General features: G+C 44.3%; 1 protein-coding gene across 5 annotated transcripts in view; it reads right to left on the reverse strand.

Annotated features, from left to right (window-relative positions):
* The window catches only part of chd8 (chromodomain helicase DNA binding protein 8), a 29,125-nt gene extending 7,301 nt beyond the window's left edge, over positions 1–21,824 (reverse strand). The window contains exons 1-31 of one of the 5 annotated variants that reach the window (XM_084057427.1): positions 21,695–21,824; positions 20,295–20,531; positions 19,169–20,189; positions 17,889–18,188; positions 17,197–17,310; positions 16,400–16,905; positions 16,165–16,273; positions 15,641–15,859; positions 15,085–15,153; positions 14,402–14,457; positions 14,181–14,298; positions 13,890–13,970; positions 13,426–13,563; positions 13,095–13,216; positions 12,056–12,299; positions 11,582–11,758; positions 11,023–11,166; positions 10,019–10,117; positions 8,682–8,841; positions 7,431–7,641; positions 6,591–6,786; positions 6,064–6,234; positions 5,560–5,850; positions 4,331–4,551; positions 2,725–2,927; positions 2,183–2,339; positions 1,791–1,880; positions 1,585–1,688; positions 1,133–1,256; positions 958–1,033; positions 456–727 (exon numbers count right to left, since the gene is read on the reverse strand). In XM_084057427.1, coding sequence (XP_083913553.1) covers positions 456–727; positions 958–1,033; positions 1,133–1,256; positions 1,585–1,688; positions 1,791–1,880; positions 2,183–2,339; positions 2,725–2,927; positions 4,331–4,551; positions 5,560–5,850; positions 6,064–6,234; positions 6,591–6,786; positions 7,431–7,641; positions 8,682–8,841; positions 10,019–10,117; positions 11,023–11,166; positions 11,582–11,758; positions 12,056–12,299; positions 13,095–13,216; positions 13,426–13,563; positions 13,890–13,970; positions 14,181–14,298; positions 14,402–14,457; positions 15,085–15,153; positions 15,641–15,859; positions 16,165–16,273; positions 16,400–16,905; positions 17,197–17,310; positions 17,889–18,188; positions 19,169–20,095 — 5,699 coding nt within the window. In that variant the 5' untranslated portion in view covers positions 20,096–20,189; positions 20,295–20,531; positions 21,695–21,824. Of the gene's footprint in view, positions 1–455; positions 728–957; positions 1,034–1,132; positions 1,257–1,584; positions 1,689–1,790; positions 1,881–2,182; positions 2,340–2,724; positions 2,928–4,330; positions 4,552–5,559; positions 5,854–6,063; positions 6,235–6,590; positions 6,787–7,430; positions 7,642–8,681; positions 8,842–10,018; positions 10,118–11,022; positions 11,167–11,581; positions 11,759–12,055; positions 12,300–13,094; positions 13,217–13,425; positions 13,564–13,889; positions 13,971–14,180; positions 14,299–14,401; positions 14,458–15,084; positions 15,154–15,640; positions 15,863–16,164; positions 16,274–16,399; positions 16,906–17,196; positions 17,311–17,888; positions 18,189–19,168; positions 20,190–20,294; positions 20,532–21,150; positions 21,605–21,694 lie in introns of those variants that run through there. The other 4 variants (XM_084057426.1, XM_084057425.1, XM_084057423.1 and 1 more) reach the window with 4 other exon arrangements.
* Positions 21,825–22,440: the final 616 nt, after the last annotated feature.

Consider the following 22,440-nt stretch of genomic DNA (forward strand, 5'->3'; position numbering starts at 1 on the left):
TCATAGCGCGGCACCCAGTGCCGCGATATGAGCTTGTAGATCTGCTATTTTTGGAAAAATCGTGAAATATTTGTAACTCAAATCTTTGCTTCTGGGGGTCCCTGGAACAAATTATTTTTCAGATGGGGGTCCGCGGCCACATATAATTTTGGGGGTCAATGACATGAAAAAGTTTGAGAACCACTGATAATATAGCAACATACGTTTAACAAAACAGGATAGTTAGGATTTAGAAGACATTTGTAGAATCAGCTTCAGGTCTTAATGGGTTAACTGTGCATTGGACCATGAGAATGTCACTTAAGTAACCACAAGGTTATGCGACGGAGCACCAATCAACCGCAGGACACACTGGTCCAGCGGTCCTTCGAGCATTGCACAGGTCTTCAAGCCCTGCATTGCACCGGTCTGGAAGCCCTAATGTACAATTATACAACCATGTGTGTATAGTATACCTCTGTTGGCGCTCCTGGCGAGCTATCTCCTTCAGCTTGCTGGCCTGTTCACAGCGCCTGCGCCTGCGGTCGCCCTTGGCCTCCGCCTCGATCTTCAGTTGCTCCTGTCTGTAGGTGCGCTGGTAGGCGGTGATCAGCCGCCGTAGACGGGCCGTGAGAGTCGAGCTGGTGGGCCACTCGCATGCGCCACTCTGGGTGGAGGAGCTCTGGGGGACTGTCGGCCCCATCTTGTCCTCTACAGAAATCTCCTCGTCCATGTTCATAGAGTCAGGCTGATTGGAGGGACAGGAAGGTGTTTAGCTTGGCCAGAGGGGTGGATAATCATTTCATGGATGTTCACCCAGTATGTGAATGTATTATGCTTCATTTATGAGCCATGGCACATGCCAAAAAAATATTTTCAGTGCGTGATACCGCTGTACGACAAAGTGTAAATCGGGTATTAGAGCAGAAAAGTGAACCAACACAAGGGCTGTATTGCGACTGGATCCAGGAGTCTCACCTCATCATAGAGGTCCTTGGGGAGTCTTGATGCGGGCTTGAACTCCGGATCCTCCGAATATTTGTCGTAGTCAGCGCTGGAAGTCACAAAAAAACAAAGTGTCACCGAGAGTGGAAAAAGGTGGACGTTCGCTATAACTAGTAGCATTTGGTGGTTACAGAGGGTATTTACTCACTCATCTCCCATCTCGCCGTCCCCTGTGTGCTGCTCAGCATCAATGGCTTTGTCGTCAGGTCGGCCGGCTCGCTCCAGGAAGCTAAGGTAGGGATCGGCACGCATTGTGGTGTACATCTCATAACCTGGCAATAGTGAGCAAGGCCGTTAGCTTTTTTTAGAATACAAGACAATGGCACATTGGTAACCCAAAGCTAGAGGCACCGGCCAGTAACTCCAAGGTCAGACAGATACATGCAGGAGACGGTAAAGGACGACACAGCAGCTTAAAAGAAAAGAACATTGAATACCCGTTGAAATGTGCTATACAAATAAAACTGCCTTGCCTAGGTGTATTTAGAGTTTGCCTTAAAAGTTACACCCGATGACAAATGCGAAGTTTTCGCAAACACTAGGCCTAATCAAGTGCAGTTTTTTTGGCATATGCATTAGGAACACATGAACAAGCCACACCATGTTTGTAGACTCCGACAAGGAGGGAGCGATCAGCCCAAATGTCCCACCACCCTGCCGGCACGTCCTGCTGTTCCATTTCAGGCATCCAGATGTCAACATCCCTGGAAAGACATCAAGTCAGCTTTACAGTGGGAAGGTGACGTGCATGTGTATATGAGGGACAGAGCACGGGTGTATGAGTGGAAAGTTTTTTTTTTTGATACCTGATATTGACTCCTCTCAGGAGGGAGTCTGCATGCTCACCAATCACCTCCTGTTTCAGGTAGTAGAGCATTCGCACCCTTAGCAACACCCTGCAGGAGAAGGAAACACAAGAAGAGGTTTATAATTAAACACATATTGTTGCTATCGGGTAGAAACCTTGTATCTCCATATTTTAAGGTTTTTCATAAATATACAATCTCACAACATTTTGTGAGATCTGGAACTTTTAATATTTTTGATATTATCGTCAGATATTATCGTCATCAACGATATGCATGCTGTGTGGATACACAAGTGCACATGCATGTGCAAACACAACACATTTTCTTACAATCTCAGTTACATTAACAAGCGATTTTACTTTGCACAAATGTGGTAGGGCCGCACTAACTTGTTGCACTGGTGTTTGAGGTGTTTGCGGTAGCTGTCGTCCACCAGGAGTGTGTCAGGGTTGTACTTGCGGATCCACTCCACCTTCTGCACGTCAAAGGTGCTCTGGGCCTTCACCCTCTTGCCCTTCCTGCCTCGTGGCACAGGGATGGACAGACCTGGGAGCAGGGAATGACACATGAGTTTAAGAACCACTAAAGGCTCATTTATACTCATTTACACAATTTGGTTTATTGGCTAGACAAAAAAAAGATGAATTTCTTTTTTAACCTTTCTCAGTTTCAGAGACTTGGGTCCAAAGAATTGTGCAATAAAGAATGAATTAGCCTCAACGCATAAACAGGCATAGACATGAGGACATGAGACAAACACTAGGATTCCACCATTTCCAAGTAAAACCTGCTTTGGAATTGGTATTATGGTTTAAATTGGGAATGTGATTCAGCAAACACTTTTTTTTATAAGTTATGTTTTCCCCTCCTTTTTGTTACTTGTTCACAAAATCACCCAAATTCGTTTCAAACAAACAGTGTGCCTTCCTACCGGAGTGGTTGAGCAGTTGTTGCGGCTGAAGGCCATTCTCTGGTGGCGTGATGAGCTCCCAGATGAAGCTCTTGATGTTCTCGTCACCGCGGTAGTGGAGCAGGCAGAAGACCAGAATGACGCGGCAGATCGTCTCCACGTCGCGCTCACCCAGGCGGCGCTTGCACCTAGCGTGAGATAGGATGTCCCGCCAGCGACCCCAGCTGCCCACGGAAAGGAAGAGAGACAGGTGTGAGTTAGGACACGTAACAAATATAAAGGTTTTGTCTCATCATAAGATCGCTGCCTTAGACCAGTGGTTCTCAACCTTTTTAGGCCGCGACCCCCCAAAATTATCATATTTGAAGTAACTGGGGACCCCCCCAACCTGACAAGCACTTGGAATAGTGGGAGTTGAGGCATTACATTTATTTTGACTCGGTTACGCAGATAAATATTGTGAAAATAGCAGAACTACAAGCTCACAACGCCTCGCATTGCGTTGTGAGCTTGTAGATCTGCTATTTTCAAAAAGTTTGTCTCTTTCTTATATTTCTTGACAAATGTTTCACCAGTTTTTAATAGTATAGTTTGTTGATTACTTTTGATGCAGTAATGGTCTTTTTTGCCTTCTAATTGTTTGAGGTATTAAAAAGGTCTTAAAAGTCCTTAAATTGTCACTTCACTGTCACCTGGGGACACCCCCAAAATCATGTTGGGGGTCCCATGGATTGAGGACCACTGCCTTAGACAATTGGTTCTCAAACTTTTTAATTTCAAGGACCCCCATAACTCGAGTGTACAAACGGATAACGGCTGCTTTGCTTGTATAAAAACCCTAAATACATAGCACGCCCTAGCAGTTTATCATCATTTCTAGTTTTACTGAGGAAATAACATATTATGTTGTTACATAATGTGACAATTTGAGATACGCAATTACTAAAACAATGATGCTATCCAAATGGAGGGGTGGAATTTAACCGTTTCTTTCCTCGTCTCTCCATTCTCACTGCTTTTTTCTTTTACTTGGCTGTCATCTCAGAATGAATCTGCATCTCCATCACTGGACTCCCATTCTGCTTCTGAATCATTTGTCCTTTCCCTCTTATTTCTGTAGATGTTCAATCAGATGCCCTGCATGAACCTTCTCCTTCAGTCTCTCCCATTTCTGTAAATGTTCCATCAGCTGCCCTGCATGAACTTTCTCCTTCAGTATCTTTCCTTCCTTCTCCGTCTATAATGCTCCCTTCACTCTGAACGACTTTAAAAGTCGTCAGATAGCTGAGCAGTTCACACTACACAACGCTCGCAATCGGCTGTCTTAAGTCGTCGTGGACACACTACAAGATCTGTCACTAGGATGCGATATATGTGTAATAGTTTTTATTGTTTTATTTTATTTAACACATTTTTATATATTTTTAGAACATATTTATTGTTGATTGTCTTTCATATTTGTTTTACTTGAAAATGCAACTGTGGCATCCAATTTCAGACTTAGCCAAGAGGACAAAAATGAATGTCACACAAGCTCGCACATAGAAGTGAATACAAGATGGTGGCAAATCTGAATTTTCGAATAAAAACTGTTGTTTGGCTAACACAGTCTATACTGTCAGCCTACCCATAGATGAGCAGGTGTTTCTCCACCCGGAAGCAGTCGGTGCGGCCGTAACCTCCTCCGCTGTGGCGGTCAGAGCGTCGCGAGGGGCGGGATTGCCTGGAGTTGGCAGGAGGGTACTCGTCGTCACTGTCCATGTCAGAGAGCTCACCGCCCTCGCCTCGCAGGGTCGAGAACTGCCGGGTCTGTTTGCGCACTCGGGGAGTGTCGATCACAAGGGTGTTCTACACGGCAACAGAGGAAAACGGACAGGGAGAGAGAGGGAGACGCGTTAGTGATGATTCTAATATACATCATATACGCAATTTGGTTGATGCTTTTAGTCCGAGTACCTCACAGTGCCACAAGTGCATTAGTTGCATGGGGTGCTACAGTGGGAAACAAACTTTGCAGTGTCAGTGCCATGCATACCATTGAGCAGGATTTTTCCTGCATAAAGAATTACAAGGCGGCTGCCTCCATCAGATTTTGTGCCGCATCCAGGTCTTGACAAAAGACTGTCTGAAGACACTTATATGAAGGCACTGATGGGTGTCTTCATGGAAAACTGTATTTTCTAATAAACATTGCATTTGGTGGATTTCTGTCGTTTTATTTGAACTGCAATTGCTGCATTACGTCGATGTGGTGGCCCTGTAGTGTAATCAGCACAGTGCACCGGGAAAGGCACAGCTCAAAAACTGCCAAAGGTATATAAAAGGGCAGCAATTTTCTTCAAGGAATTTCCTCCATAGAGTGTCTGGACATGTCAAACATGGATGAAAATCAGCCGCCAAAAACAATTTCTGTGATTGGTGTGGTAGAGGAGACACTGGAGTTTATTTGGCCGCAAAGGAACCAAAACAGAGTGTGAAACAATTCGGCTACAAAAGAAACAAAAACAAAATGGCCACATAAGAACAAGGGTTAGGCCAGCCAGCAACATCTGTTCTCAGCCAACACCCTTATTTGGCGGGGCACTTCCTGGTTGACAATAATGTTACGGTGTTTAATAAAGATTTCCACAATAAATTAGTTATCATTATTGCGTTTCTAAATACATTTTGAATAACCGGCCATGGCATCAGTACATTGTTTATGAAGACTGGCATAAACTCAGTCCTGACATAACCGCCGGTCGGTTGATGATTTATTTTTGGCATATGTGGAAGATACTGTGATTGATATGGTCGGCTATAGCAACATATATATTATCCTGGTCAATGATGTTACCTTATGGTCATAGCCTTTACCTTTCTGTTCATAGTGTCGTAGTCAATGTCGGCCTTCTTGGCCCACTTCTGCCAGAACTCGGGGTCGTCGAGGGCGATGTCGGTGCGGTTCTCGGACGCCACAAAGCTGGCCTTAGAGAAGGTGGAGCCCTTTCCCTCGCTCTCAATGGTAATGGTGGTGGCCCTGCGCTGCAGGATCTGGTCGATGTCCTCCTCGCAGAATCGGTTGCCCTCATCATTCTCGTCCATGATGGCGGCGTAGGCACCTTTCCTCAACAGGTCCTCGATCTCTTTCTTGGAGAACTGCTGGACCTGCTGAAAGGAAAAGGGGATAAAGTTATACCACAAAAGGCCATTTAGCTCAAGTGTTCTGAAGGGAAATATGCAAGAAAACATAATTGCATACTTTGGTATCACAAACAACTATTTACATCTGAAGCATTTAGAGGACGTAATGTCCCAACCCAAGCAATCCAGAACATAATCTGCCAAATTGAACCTAAGGACCATGGAGCTCTCTCTCACCCCGTTGACACTGCTCTCTTTGTTGCCGCTCATGCTCTGCAGCACGGCACGGTCCAGACCTAGCTTCAGACTTGCTTTGTCCAGCATCTCCCTCTCATAGGAATTCCTGGTAATCAGGCGGTACACCTTCACCGCCTTGGACTGGCCGATACGATGGCATCGCGCCTGGGCCTGGAGGAAGAGAGTGGAAAGGTCACAAGGATAAGCATTCAAAATGTCAGGAGCATAAAGGTTAGAGTTACGTCAAAAATATACAGGGGCAAGGGGCAAAAATGCCTCCCTGAAAACTCATGCCACAAAAAAATCTGAGGGAGGACTAAACTGAATAGCATTTTTTTCTTTTATGATTATTTTAACTTTCACAGGAAAATGTGAATAAAGCCATTAAAATAATAAAACAAGCTACATTTTTCACAACTTAAAACACTCCCCAAATGTACATAAATTTCAAAGGGGGAAAGATTTAGCTTTTACACAAAGGGGGAAAGATTTAGCTTTGGATCAGACAGTCGAGTACAATGCAGTACCTGGAGGTCGTTCTGAGGGTTCCAGTCAGAGTCGAATATGACACAGGTATCGGCAGCTGTGAGGTTGATGCCCAGGCCTCCAGCGCGAGTACATAGCAGGAAGACGAAACGGTCCGAGTCGGGCTTACTGAAACGGTCGATGGCGGCCTGTCTCAGGTTCCCCCGCACTCTGCCATCAATACGTTCATAAAGGTATCTGGGCAAAACCAGAGGATAAATAGCTTACTCATCATGGATTTGTCAAATGAATTCAACATGACAAAGCAGTGACATCAACAGTCATTTAGGCCAAGCCAAGGTGTAAATCATCCAGACATCCACTTAACCCATTAAGACCTGGGACGCATCTGTGTCACTTTTTGATTTGAGCTAAAAAGCATTATTTTACACTTTGGCTATTCAAAAATAGCAGATATACAGTACAAGCTCATAGCGCGGCACCGAGTGCCGCGCAACAAGCTTGCAGATCTTCTATTTTTGAGAAATCGTGAAAATGTGTGCAAATCTTGGAATATATATTGTTTTAAAACATTTTTAACTCAAATCTTTGCTTCCTCAAATCTTTGGTCCCTGGAACAAGATGGGGTTTCGCGACCAAACACATATCATTTTGGGGGTCCTTGACATGAAAAAGTTTGAGCACCACTGATATAGAAACATATGTTTTTTTCAGAATACTGTTGGGAATTAGAAGACATTTGTAGAAATAGCTTCAGGTCTTAAAGGGTTAAGACAGATGTCTTCAATAATTGTCATTGCCCAAGTTCAACATCAAATCCTGGTACGATTCTCTGTCAGTATTACATTCTACTGCTAGAACGTCAAACACCAAAATCGTACCTCTTGTTAATGAGGTAGTCCTCCAGGATGTCCAAGCAGCGCACCATCTGAGAGAAGATGAGCACTTTGTGTCCGCCAGCTTTGAGGCGAGGCAGCAGTTTGTCCAGCAGCACCAGCTTGCCGGCCGACCGAATCAGGGCCTGCAAGTGGAAGTCTGGGGCCAGGGGGTCATACTTCCTCCGCATCTCCCCTACAATCTTCTCCTCTGCGCCTGGATGACAGAGGGACCAGAGAATAAGTAAAGAGTTGCATTACTCATTACAGTATGAGATTGATATTTTTAATATTGAAAGGTAACCAAAGCATGTCGGTGATAATCTGTGATGAAAATAAACAAGTGATGTGTCTTTCTTCAGCTTTTGTATTAACAATACTAGCAATACTAAGTGTCACAGCCAAGTTTTCTTCACCTTTGGGAGGTAAGCAATCATAGCAAAAGTCCTAGCCCATTCTGTTCTGGCTGACTGGTACCGTAATAAAAACATTGGCATCTAATAACAATGTCAGTGCCCACTAGTGATGTGCATGACTGAATCATTTTGATGATTCTACTGTTATTAAGAACAATTCATTGACAAGCTGGACACATTTACAAAAGACAAAAATCGTGGTAAGCACAGAAGAGGCAATAATATGAAACACATTTATGTACAGTAATGAGGTAGGGGTGGTGAATATTAAGATGCAGTACCAGTAATGAGGTAGGGGTGGTTTGTGTTAAGATGCAGTACCAGTAATGAGGCTAGGTTGGTTAATGTTTAGATGCAGTACCAGTAATGAGGCTGGGTTGGTTAATGTTTAGATGCAGTACCAGTAATGAGGCTGGGTTGGTTAATGTTTAGATGCAGTACCAGTAATGAGGTAGGCGTGGTTTATGTTAAGATGGAGTACCAGTAATGAGGCTGGGTTGGTTAATGTTTAGATGCAGTACCAGTAATGAGGTAGGCGTGGTTTATGTTAAGATGCAGTACCAGTAATGAAGTAGGGGTGGTTTATGTTAAGATGCAGTACCAGTAATGAGGCTGGGTTGGTTAATGTTTAGATGCAGTACCAGTAATGAGGTAGGCGTGGTTTATGTTAAGATGCAGTACCAGTAATGAAGTAGGGGTGGTTTATGTTAAGATGCAGTACCAGTAATGAGGCTGGGTTGGTTAATGTTTAGATGCAGTACCAGTAATGAGGTAGGGGTGGTTAATGTTTAGATGCAGTACCAGTAATGAGGCTAGGTTGGTTAATGTTTAGATGCAGTACCAGTAATGAGGTAGGGGTGGTTGCAGCACTTGCGCAGCTCCATCATGGTGTTGAGCAGATTAGGGACATTGCTGTTACTGGTGGCTCCTGCGCTGAGAAAGCTGAAGTTCCTCTCCAGGATGGCTCTGTAGTACTTCTTCTGCATATCCGTCAACTCAACCTAAGAGCATAGACAGTCAGGTTTTCACAATGACAGGCATGGGCCAAATCCACTTGGGTTCTGAGGGCTGTGTAGGCCAATAAGTGGGGTCCATGGTCAGCACACGATTATATAAAATGCAATATTAAGTGCCAGGTAAACCCACAAAGGTCCCTTGGGTAGCTTAAAACCTTTCTCTCATATGTTGTATCAGTATAGGTTTGATTGTTATTAGTGGGTTGTTATCTGAGTCCTTCAACTCTCTTGACAACCTCATTTTGTTCTTCAGCACCGTCAACGTGGGCGAGTTGGAAGAGTGGGAAGAACATAGCCTAATTCTCTAGAGCGAAAAACACCTACAACTCTATTGAATAAAAATAATAACACTGTAACACAATACAAGTTTTATCTAGCTCAGACAAGTCATCCAGCCTTCAAAGGAGGAACAATGCAGATTCATTGTCAATGTATTTCAATGGAAAATATCCTTACAGTATACAGAAAGGACCATACCGACCTTTTTTACACATGGGACCTTTAATGTCACTTACTTGAACAGGATTTCATCCATCAAAACCGTTTTGATATCTCTTTCCATTATAGAGATATGCTATCCATCTGCCTATTCATGACTGTTAAGAGTAGTCTGATGCAATACGAAACGTTATCTTAAACACCTCGAAATCACATGCAAATTACCACTATTCTGATTTCGGTGTTTTCACTTCCATTGTTGCCATATCCCACTGCTAGTCTAAAATGCATATGCATATGGGATTTACTGTACACAAACTGTGTGTGTACCTGAACTGCAAATGCTATTGTGTGAAAAAAGGCGCTAGCCCGACTATTATTATAATTGTTTTTATTTTACACATACATCTGAATGCACATGCATTGTTCATGACATTTATGTATATAGTGTCTGTGTGAGTTTAAACAATTCATGTTGATGAAAGGTCAAATTACGTTACTAAATTTACAAACTCACAGCCGACTTGGAGCCAAAAGATCAGTTTTCCAAAAGTCTGATCCGGGTGAAGGTTACCCCTATGCCTCACCCATATTTTGTCCAGAAAGCTCAAATCAGTCATCACATGCCTACTTGCCTAACTTTTAGGCTAACCAATTGACTGACTGATGTTGAATTTTTGACCAAAGACCAAAGAGTTCCAGTTCTTTAACTGGATGATCCTACCTCGATGATGGTCTCTTGTTTGGGTGCCAGGTTCTTCTCAACATCCTCCTTCAGCCTGCGTAACATCATGGGTTTCAAAATGGACTGGAGTTTCTGGACCTACGAGACAGAGAAAATATTTGGTCACAGAGGGCTGAGCTTCACTAGCAGATATATGTGAGCATCTGAGGGTGTAAATTCATTAATTAAAAAACAAATTAGATGCAGTGACTGAGTCAGTGAGCGAACGAGTCAGACTGTAGTCAAATTCCTTAATTTCTGCCCACTGGCAGCGTGACCCGGAAATCGTTTTGTGTCCCAAATGTTAATTTGCTTTTGGAGGAGCTGAGAGTGAGTCGAGAGGAGACTCCCCAAGCAGAATCAAGGAGAGTACATCAAGTGTAGACTTTAGCGAGTTTTGCGGAAGTGACTTTCGGTTTTGTTATTGGATACGGTCCGCTGTTAGTGCAGCGGACCGCCTCCTCGGGCTTAGGGATGGAAACTACGCTGTTTAGGAGATGAAGTCCATATGCTGTGCCTTGCCGGACCTCAAAGGGATGATTTAGAGCATAACCTAATAATGTTAACAACGCAGTGTATGCGTGTGTATGAACGGTCAGTGAGAGAAAGTGTCCCACTTGATTTAACTGGAGCAAATACTTTTGTGCATTTAAATAGATTTGAATAACAGTTATCGATGCTACTGAAGGAACAAATTATATAATGGCTTGATCTTTTTGTACACAAGCATGCCGTTTGTTGAGCATGGGTGTGGGAGAATGCATGTCAAACAACTCAATTGCTGAGCGTATTAGAGCAATAAAGTGTCCAATACAATATGACATCTGGAGGACGGAGGAGGCGAGCAGGCATAAAGTTAAGTACTGGAATTTTGGCTATTCATTCCTATCTGTTCGATTCCTCCAGACCCGCATCTAATCCTCGCTAGGATGTGGGACTCAGGCGGCAGTGGATGCAGCAAGTGTGGTAGAGTATTAGAATTTTCAGCTTATGAGAATGCTGACCTGTTCCTCCGTTTTAAGGTCTCCAAATTCTTTGAGGAATTCTGTCTCAGAGGGGAACTGGGCAGGCTCCAGGAAGTGCAGCAGGCTGAAGAGCTCCTCCACCGTGTTCTGCAGGGGCGTGCCTGTCAACAACACTTTGTGTTCCTGGGAAACCACAGAGAAACACATGCAGGTGGGGAGGGGATGGGAGGGATGGATGGACATAGGAGGGATGGGAAAGGACAGAGAACAGCGAGGAGAGAAGAAGAAAAGCAGGGGAGATGGAGATGCCAGGAATAGGAGGGGAAAAAAGACAACGGGACAGGAAGAAAGAGAACCAGGCAGAGAGGTTCAGACAAAGATGTGAGAAGACAGAACAGTTGACAGTTAACAGGAGGGAATGAGAGGCAAATAAGGAAGTGGTTCGAGCAGGGCGCCAGATTACAGAAAAAAGAATGAACGAGACAGAAAGAAGGGGAGAGAAACTACTCAATGTTCAGCTCATACATCTTCTAACTATACGAGACATCAAGATTATTGTGTGTATGTAAGGTCTGCATTGTGCTGTGGGTCCACTAACCAGGTCAAGCATCTTCAGGCTGTCCAAAAGCTTACAGTTGCGGTTCTTGAGGCGGTGAGCCTCGTCGATGATCACGCAACGCCAGGAGATCTCCCTCAGCTCTGGGCAGTCAGACAGAATCATCTCAAAGGTGGTGATCAGGGCGTCAAACTTGTACGCACCAGGGATCAGGTGCTCCTTAAAAGACAGAATTGTTTGTCGTTTCGTTGAAATGGAAGAAAAGGGGACAAAGGAGTACCAACGTAAAACCAGGAAACCAATAGTCATTCACAGTTAACGCTGCTTTCATTTTATCCTCCTTTTGGATTGGTTTACTCAATATTACATTCATCCTCATTGTGTATTTCATTCTGGCTGTTGTTGCAACCGAGAGAATAAAGTCTCATCTTACACAGACGCCTGTACAAAAAAGTCCTGATTACACAGATAACCTGCCAACATTTCACAAACTCCATGACCCCTCAACCCACATACCTTATCGTCCTTACAATACATCTCATACTGCTGGATCATCTGCCTGCTGGCCAGGCTGCCGTGGTAGACTATGGCGTTCATGTCGGTCCACGTGCAGAACTCCCTCTCCCAGTTAGTGATGGTGGAGAGGGGAGCGATGACCAGGAAGGGCCCATGGATGCCCGCACCAAACACCTCCTGCAGCAGCGAGATTGATTGGATGGTTTTCCCCAGTCCCATCTCATCTGCCAGGATGCAGTTTTGCCTGGAGGGGTAGGAAAGTTACACAAAAGACAGAGTGGGTTGTGACTTCATTATGAATATACACACATCACGACCTGGAGAAAGTCACTTAACCAGAAAGAACAATATTCGGAGTAGTCCCACGTTGATATTCAATATGTCTCCATATTTCTTTTGGAACTGCCAAAATAATACAATTTCACAATGTACTTCTGTAGGTATTTTTGTATTTACTGAAATGAAACGTATGCATTCTCACACACGGTTGTGCTGTCGACCGTACCAGCACGGCTGTAATTTAGTAAAGGCCGCAAGTGTAGGTAGACATTTTATGATTTTGTTGAAACATTTTTTGATATTTGGCTGTGTCAACATATATAGATCCAACAAAAATGCTGCAAAAGCTGTGTGTAAACAGTCAGCCCCGACCGGTGGGTAAATAACAGGCTACCGTTACCTCTAGGTAGCGGAGTGACACTGAATGTTTCAGTAAAACGTACCAGTGCTGTTGTACTGTATATCAGCACTCATGAAATGCCTCTTGTCCAATCAAATTACTTGACCGGAACCAACTGCTATATAATTGTGAACAACACAGATTAAAGTGAAAGCAACTGATAGATTGAGAGTAAATGCATTTGATGAATTATCTTCCCTCACACTGTTCATTTTCTTCATTATCCCTAAATCTGATTACATAATCTAACTATACAGGCATGTTAATGAAACCGCTTCAACAGCCATCATCAACAAATAATATCTACATTTCCATCACGCTATCAAAAGAAAATGCATGCGTGTAATCCGTGTTCCATACCTGTTGTACCAGTTGAATAGCAGCCAGTTGACTCCTTCCAGCTGATACTCTCTCAGGGTGTTGCCACTCTTGTATTCTTTGGTCTCCTCCAACTTTTTCCATGTGCTGGCTGGGGGCCTCGGCTGGGATAGCGAGAAAAAGAAACGGTGGTTAAATGAAACACCCATGACGATGATGACACAGGAAGACTAGCTGACATTAAGGCGTCAGCTAATCGGGATCCGTATAAATAAACAAAAAAATAAACAGGAAGACTACGGTCTAGTTACTGTGGGGAGTGTATTTAACCTGGGCAAGTTGTGTCCAAATTATTCTACAATTAGCCACTTACCGTTCTCTTGATGCGAATCTGTCTGTTCTGGAGCTTTTGAAACACTTCGACCTTGCCCTCATCCACGTCCTCCTTCAGCTCCCAGGTGGCATCCTCATAAGGCAGAGAGCCCCACTTCACCAGGTAGTACACAACCGGCTGGACGAGGCGTGGGGCAGAGAAACACACGACCAGTAAAATAATAATTTAGGGATGGTCGTTATTTCTAATTCCCCGATGTGAGAGACATCCAGATACTGAAAACATTCGTATTTTCATTGCATTTTTCAACTGCGTGAAAAAAACAAAACAATTATCTCCTCTCCATGGCTCCAAATTCCATTCATATTCATCAGCTACTTTCACTATTTTACAAGCTACAGGCAGACATTTACAAGGCATTTATTTTCACACTCTTGCCAGCAGAGTATCATCAAAGAAACAAGTGGCAGAACAACAAACCGCTCGACAGCCTGAACTCTCACCTCTCCATTATCCTTGTCCACACTGTGGGAAACATCCAGAATCCTGTCTACCTCCACGTAATCCGGGTTGAATGGCTCTTCCTAATGGATGCAGACAAACAAATGGGGTGAGAGGAGGACAACTAGGTCAGACGGGTACACAAATACAAAAACATAAATGTCATCGATAATGAAATCCAGGGATGTAAGACGTTTCTGAAACTTTATCCTCTTGTTATCACCCCATTGTATGTCAAAGAAATAAAAAGTAAAACAAGACAAATCGTCCATGCAACACAGCATAGCCCTCACCTCCTGGAAGAAGTTCCGCATCTGGGCATATTTGGTTTTGAACCTCTTGAGCTTCTGATGGATCCTCTTGTCCCTCTCCAGCTGCACCAGCGTGGCCCACTCACAGTGCATATAGGAGCTGAGAGAAACAGAGAAGGAACACTCCTTACGTCAATACATTGACACATAAAAAGGGCAGTTCAATGACACGGACAAGGCACAAGTGTCATGATGCAACTTACTAATTCTTATATTTGACAAAGAATTCTTCGAGGTTGATGTAATGGCCTGGAGAAACCTTGGAAAAGAGAGGAGAAAAGCAGGTTTTGAGGTTGTTCTCTTTTTTTATCCAGATGAAACATCATTTATAGTGTATCTACCATCTATAACGCTGAGGATGGAATTTGATTTTAATTCTGAAAAGTGGGCATGACTTAACGAAAATGGAGTAATACAATTAACCCATTAGGACCGGGAAAGCAGGCCCAGACCGCTGGCATAGTGGTCCGGGCACATAGACTGACAGCGCGTCACGGGTTTGAGTCCCTATCCTGATGGCATTTTTTGCTGCGTGTCACTCCCCATTTCCTGTCAGCCTACTGTCCTACCAATACTAAAGAAATAAAAGCCCAAACATAAATCTTAAAAAGAAGAAGAAAAAAAGACCGGGAAAGCCTATACGTTGTTATACCTTTAAAACCAGGAAAGCATCTGTGTCATTTTAGATGTTGCTATGTATAATATGTCATGATATAATTGGTTGATTTTGATTACAAGATTAAAGAATGCTAAGAAATCAATTTTGGGGTATTTGTTTGGTGTTTATTGTTGCACAATATAACCAGGGATGTGATCTACTTTAATAAGTGTCACCACATGGGAAATGTGACCAAATGGCACATTTAGAGATAGTCAATAGTCCTACCTCTTTCTTGGTTATCCTCATGGACAGAACTTTGTCTACAATCGCTGCATCTTCCTCATTGGGGTTTTCCTGTAGAAAAAACAGATTAAGAAAATGTCTTTACAAAAGAATATCAACTCCATAAATAACTACTGAACTAAATATGTATTAAATGATGGATGTTTTCTGGTTAGAACCACAGCCACAGCCATTACACAAGACGTCACTTGCGTCACTTGACACAATTTTTTATTTTATTTTTATCTATAAATCGATAATTAAATGAATGATTAATAATCAATCCTTATTCTGGGCATGTCATAACAGGCTAAATGTTTCCATAAAAAAATGCAGATCTACAAGCTCATGACTGCCACCTGTCATGCGCTGGTGGATCTGCTATTTTCACTATTTTTGCATGAAACAGTTGTGCGACAAAGAATAAAATAACGCTTAAGTGGTTAATCAATTTTACAAAATATATATTTTTAAAATCACGCTCATCGATTACTTGATTAACTGCAAACGTAATCAATAGAATAATCACTAGGAAAATAGTTGCAGTCCTAACACTCACCACAAAGAACTGCATGCTGGGCTGTCCGTCAACATCCAGTTCCATTTCCTGTTTGATTTGTGCACCCATGATCTGTGCGGCCGTCCCTCCGCTGATGGAGGCCACGGCGGCCGCTGTCGACGTAACGTCTACGTCCTCCTGCTCGTCTTCATCATCTGTGATCTTGATATCCAGGTCCTCAGTGTACTTCTTCCTCTTCACCACACGATTGGAACGCCTCTTCTTATGTGAAAGGGACGGAAAAGAAGAGATGCTGCATTTTTAAAACGCTGGTTGCCATTGTATCATTTATTAATTTTTTGAGTTCATTAATAATATATTATTACAATCATAAATAAACACAGCCGTTATGCAAATATTGATAAATATATTAATTGTTGCTGGTATGTTTTTCTATTCAGGAAGCCATCTTGATCAGTAAAGTAGTCAAAGTGTCAGGTTTGGAGTCGGGCCTGTCACTGCAGCCGGAATCCTGCCCTAGCACAGATATTGCATGTGTTTGTGTGTGTGGTGTGTGTATGTACCGTTGCCAAGTCTTCCTCAAGAGTAGTGGGTGAGGTGGGACTCTGCTCCCCATCCGAGTGGTCCGAACCGGTCCTTTTCCGTTTCTTGGCCCCTACTAGAGTGATAGTGCTGTCAGAGACACGAGAAAGAGAGAGAAAAAGAACACACCGGTAAACAAATGCCAATCAAGTCTCAAAAGAAAAACGGCAAACCACTCAAACAAGTACATCAGTAATTTAAAACAGTCCAGCTTACTTAAGCTTGGCCTTGCTCTTGCTCTTGCTTGCAGTACCAGGCGTTCCTGTGCCTCCAGCCCCTCCTGCTGCACCCCCTGTTGACTTCGCCTTGCCCTTTTTCTCGGCTCCGCCACCGCTCTTCACCCCCGTGGCTCCTCCCGTCGCGGTGCTTTTCTTCTTGCTCCCTCCTCCGCTGGACTTCTTCTTAGCCGTGGTGACCACTGTGACGCTGCCCCCTAACTCCGAGGCTGCATGGCCGGCCGGAAGCTCGTCTTGGTTCAGGACCCGGGGGAGGTTCTTCTCACCGCGCGCCTTGGCCCGCGCTATGGCCTCGGCCACAATGCGGTTGGCCTTCTCCTGCTTGCAGAGGGTTTCCACGCGCCGCACGGTGACAGGCTCCCCTCCGGCCTTGGTGATACGGATGGCCTGTGGTGAGCCGGTGGTGTTCGTGGAGGCGCCTGTGGTCGACGTGTTGATGACCTTCACCACAGACACAGTGCCACCGGCTGAGGACGCCGAGCTTGTCTGAACAACAGGGGGCAAAGACTGTAGTTTCTATAGATGTCACGATGTATGAATGTACTGTATATGAACTGCACACACACATATAATCGTCACTGTTGGGTGGATACCTTGTATATCCACACGTAGACGGCTTTTTAATTATTTAAATCAATGCTTTTGCACAAACTTTTATGAATGGTTTTTGACATACAAGGATTCCACCCGACAGTGATTAGATATACTTATAAACACACAAGTCCATGATGCAGAGTCCCTGTCTGGGTATACAGAATTCAACATTCAGAGGCCTACCTGTGGCTGCAGCAGCATTTTGAGTGGCACAGCCAGTCTCTGTCCACCTTGGCCCTGTGAGATCTGTAATACCTGTGGGCTGCCAGTGTTGCCTGCTCCAGAAACCAACTGGTACTGTAAGAGCACATACAGAAAGAAGGTCAGCGGCAGCGCTCCTCTGAAAACAATCATGTTTATACAAAAACACACAATATGGCATTCAAAGTCAACCACAATGAAGTTATCTATTCTATACTATTCCATTTTTCTGAGGCTTTGGTAGTTATAGAGCCAGAACATGTGAAGCCCTTTCCTGGCCTAGAAGTAGAAAGGAGGTTATTGTAGTACCAAACTAGGGCTGCACAATTAAATCGCCACAAAAATCCCAGTAATTGACTAAAGCAATTGGTATATGGCAAGACTGGCTGCAATTTTAGGTACATTTCTTCCAGACACTCACAACAACATATTTGTGTTGAGCAGAACACCAAACTTGTGAATGTGGAAAAACATCGTACCAAACATGCCCATATCACTTGGCAGCATGATTCCATGCCAGACCATTTGGTGAGCACAATGTTTTTCTACTCATATTTGTGCTCACTTTGATGTTTACCCATAATCTTGTGTTTCTAGTACTGTACTTTTATGAGTATTTGAGTAAGTCACACTATCTCAAGACAACTTCCGACAACCCTTTATTCTTCTCCTACCTTCACTCCTCCCTGCACTCCGGGCTGCTGCTGCACCTGCAGTTGAATGGTGAGGACTTTGGGCTGGCCCCCGGCCTGACCTGCCCGGGCCTGGGTGAGAGCTGCAAGCTGGCTTCCCTGGATCACAAATTTACCCCCGGGGAGCTGACCCAGCACCAGTCTGGTTTGGCCCTGCTGTTGCTGAACTTGGACCTGCTGCTGGGCCGTACCGGCCGCCACCGTCACCGCCTGACCCTGGGCCGAGACAGTACCAGCCTGGGATGCCTGGAGGACCAGGGTGATACGTTTGGGCTCGCCACCCTAGTAGATACATGGGACATTAATTGGGATGGGCTGATGGATGACTTAAAAGTGACATTCCAATGATTTTCGACCATGAATTAATTGTCTAAGTCTAAGTTACCCAACAAATATCAACAAATGGTAAATGGTGCATTTATATAATGCTTTATCCAAAGCGCTTTGCATATTCACACACACATTCACACACCGATGGCGGAGGAAACCATGCAAGGCACCAACCTGCTCATCGGGAGCAATTAGGGGTTCAGCGTCTTGCTCAAGGACACTTCGACACTAACTCTACAACGTTCAAAAACATCTTGCTTATGCTTCTGTGGATCAAATTGTGGGTATATTAAAATATTCAGCGTTAATGCATATTTGCAAGTAAAAAGGCTTAATTTTAAATCAAGTGTTTATTTCCTGCTCTCTCTCTGGCCCTGTGTGAGATAAATATATATTATACGACAAAATTATACAGGGTTATTTCACTTGCTATTTATAAGCTCTAAAATACCAGAAATTATTTGTGATTACTGACGGTCAATCCGGATGGTAATAAAATTAACAAGAGATGTGGTAGTTTGCAGAAAAACTGTAGTTAATCATCACAAATCAAGCTGAAAATTATATTACCAATGTTCCCTCAGTAATACTAATCCTGCAGGATTTGTAAGAGCAAGCCACTGTAAAGAGATTTAAGATGGTTTGGTAAATTGAGGATTTCTGTTGTGTTTTTCTGTCCATTGCGACCTGTTGGGAGACTAACAGTTGGGTTGTTTTCATGAGTAAATAGGGCTTTGGAATTCCACTAATAGGACCACAATGAAAACAAGTCCCCAGCACTTTTTTGTGTTATACTTTTAGCCCAAATGTCTGACTGTACCTCGTGCTGTTTACATTTCTGTCAAATCAATTATTCAATCAATCAAAACTTTGTAGAGATAGAGACTGGAGAAACTCAACAAAGAGAACCAAAACCTCAACCAAAGCCTCACCTGTTGTGGTACAGTAGTGAGGGTGACCCTGCCTGGGGTAGCAGAAGTATTGCTGGCCTGCATGGCTGGCTGGAGCTGTATCTGAGCCTGGGGCTGGGGCTGGATCTGGACTTGGGTCTGGCCCTGGGTTGAGATCTGCATCTGGACCGGCTGGCCTTGCGTCTGCTGAGGCACGGACGTCAGCAGCACCTGTTTCATTGGGCCGTTGGGAGACTGTATCAGCCTCTGCACTCCAGGAGTACCCACCCTGATTTGGGCATGACCTGGGCTGGCCTGGTTCAAGACTGTTCCCCCAGGCAATATGGACATGCCCGGTCTCAGCGGGGTGCCGGACAGCACCCGGATGACCTTGCCACCGGTTGAGCCCGTGGCCCCTGACACAGTCTGCAGCACCTGGGCTTGGCCCTGAGGGCCTTTGAGGATGACTATTTTCCCACCGGCCTGCTGGGTAATGGCAGCTAACTGCTGGGGGGTGAACTGGTGCGTAATCTGTGTGTAGTTTTGTGTGGTGGTGGTTGAGGAGCTAGAGACCGTTATTGGTGAGCCCAGCAGGACAGTGCCGGTGCTGCTGACCACAGGGATGGATGTCTGGGTCTGGACCGGAGCTACTGTCGCGACAGGAGCTGCAGCAGGTGTTGTTGTCAGGGTAACAGTCTGAGGAAGTGCCACTGGAGCTTGCTGCTGGATGGGGACTTGAGCTGGGACAGGGTCTAGCATGGTGTGTCCAGTGGCAGGATCCACAAGACCTGCAGTGACAGAGAGTTCTGGAGTCGGCTCCGGGTCAGTGGGGGGGTCCACCTGACCCAGGGCTAGCTTGAGGGCCTCCTCCACAGGGTCCGAGGAGCCCTGTGAGAAAGCATCATCTGGCAGGGCATCCAGGTTAAACAGGGGTGTGTCCTCAAACAGGTCCATAATGGGGTCTGCCATCTTGCCCCCTCCACACAGGGAGACGGGCACAACCTCAAGAGACTCTCTGAGATGGAAGATGAACTGTCCTCCTTCAATTCTTCAAAGAAAATAACTGTTAACAAAAAGAGGGAGAATACAAATGCAAATTAGCCATACCAATTTAATCAAACTGAACACAATAAACATAATGCACACACATACTCGCTAGATAACTTACCAAATAGGACAAGGTCTATTTCAGACCTTTGTAGTTCAGTCTGTATCTTCAGATGACAGATATTGGGATTCCTCTGAGGGTAATATTGAAGTCCAGGGGGGGTCTTGGGAGAAAAGAGTGTTCCAAGCAAGTCCTATAAATGTCCCCTTGTAGTATCCTTCTCAGTTCCTACTTTCTCTGTGTGTGACAATAAGATGTATCTCCAATCCACAACGTCGAATCCCTGAAGTGTTGCTCCTAAGGGAAAGGAGGGACTTCAATTTAACAAAACCACACAGAACTTCTATCTAGGTAAACACTAGCCAATAATCAATTTAGAAAATGTTCTTGGCATTAATGTATGTTACTGATTATATCAATAGATAACTAGCAATGTTATTCAATTCCTATTACAAAAAAGTTATCATCTGTTTACCAACTAGTCGGGGTATAATAGAGCAATGGTTCTCAAACTTTTAAATTTTAATGTCAGTTATACATGTGTAACATTGAGAGTATTTAAATTACATTTATACACTCATTACATTTACGTGTGTGCACTCTCAGAGTTAAAAAATCATAGTAGTGAATGAATGGATCACAGCTCATGGTGAGGAAGGTACTGATGCTGAAGAGGGCACTGATGCTGGTAACAGGACCCAAATGTTAACAAGCCATAGGGCTTTCTTGGGTTTAATCCTTTTATCATCCTTTTATATTGAACTGTTACTTTGTGCTTTTTTGGACAAACTGTTAATAAAGTATTCAATCAAACTCATAATAAGTACACAGTTAAATGCCCAGTGTTGTTCACTTCACTCAGTTATACAATATACATCTGTGACCCTGAGAGTGCTTAAATTACATGTGTACACACCCATTGCACTTATGTTTGTGAACTCTCAGAGTTAAATAACCATAGTACTGAATGAATGGATACAGTTCATAGTGAAGAAGGATGCTGGTAACAGTAGACGCTTCCCCTCTGGTCGCGTTGCAGTCTCTCACTTCACATTCACACAAACCCCCGTTAGCTAGCACATTAGCTCGTGTTGCTAGCAACAAATGCCTATTGTAAAAAGCCCACACATGTGATCAACATTTCAACGGAGGAGTAAAAACAGTGAATGTAGTGTTTTGAATCTAATGCCATCTTCTTCACCTGTCTTTTTTTTTTTTACTACACGTTCAAGTCAAACTGGACTCGCTCATTCTTTCTCTCATCAACAAACCGGACCAAACCAAAGCAACAACAACGTGCTACAATAACCCTCAGCCCGTCAACGTTCACCACACGGCTTATAGGCCGCGATGCTGTTTCGCTTGGTCCGCGTCTGTTTTCACAGCCCGAATACCCCCGAATATCCACCCCATCCACCGCCCCAAGTGTCTCGGTTATCATTTCTGGCTGGTAAATTTACCTTTGCATCGACACACATGGCTTTTTCTCCGTCTCACAACACTGTACGATTACAGGAAACGGCCAGCAGAAGAGCAGGAACTAACATTCCTGCCAGAGAGAGCGTAGAAAGCGTCGCCCCTCAACCGTCGTCCCGCTCCCATTGGCCAGGAGGTTGTCTCGCCGGCAGCACGCGGCGGTTTGATTGGTTCGGAGCCCTGTCCGTCATTTCGTAAGCGATATTCTGGGCGGGGACGTGTACTAACAGAGAGCAATGGACGTAGTTAGGTTGAGAGAACAATAAATGCGGCCTAGCTGGGGACCATTTGGGTTTTGACTGATCCTCTAAGGCACTGGTTCTCAAAGTGGGGTCCGGGGACCCCCAGGGGTCCTTGGGGGTTCCAGGGGGTCCCCAGCTAAATGATTGATAGTTAGGAAGGAACCAAATGGACCCATACAGTCTGTAACTCTGAGTGTGTACAAATGGATACCAAATGGACCCGTAACCTTAAGGGTCCATTTGGTTCCATTTGTACACTCTCATTGTTAATGGGAGCCCGTGGCCTAATGCATACCAAACTGGGGGTCCACGAAATTAAAAAGTTAGAGAACCACTGCTCTAATGTTGATGTTTTACTGTCAAGACACATTATGATGATGCGCACAAACCTAAATGTAGTGGTTTTGAACGGGTAAAACGAACGCACGTTTTCCTTCGTTGCATAATATGGAAACCCAGTCAGTGCACCAACCGTTTCTGAAAATGAC

This window comes from Gymnoscopelus microlampas (assembly GCF_963454915.1).
Source record: "Gymnoscopelus microlampas genome assembly, chromosome: 5".
Classification (NCBI taxonomy): Eukaryota; Metazoa; Chordata; class Actinopteri; order Myctophiformes; family Myctophidae; genus Gymnoscopelus; species Gymnoscopelus microlampas.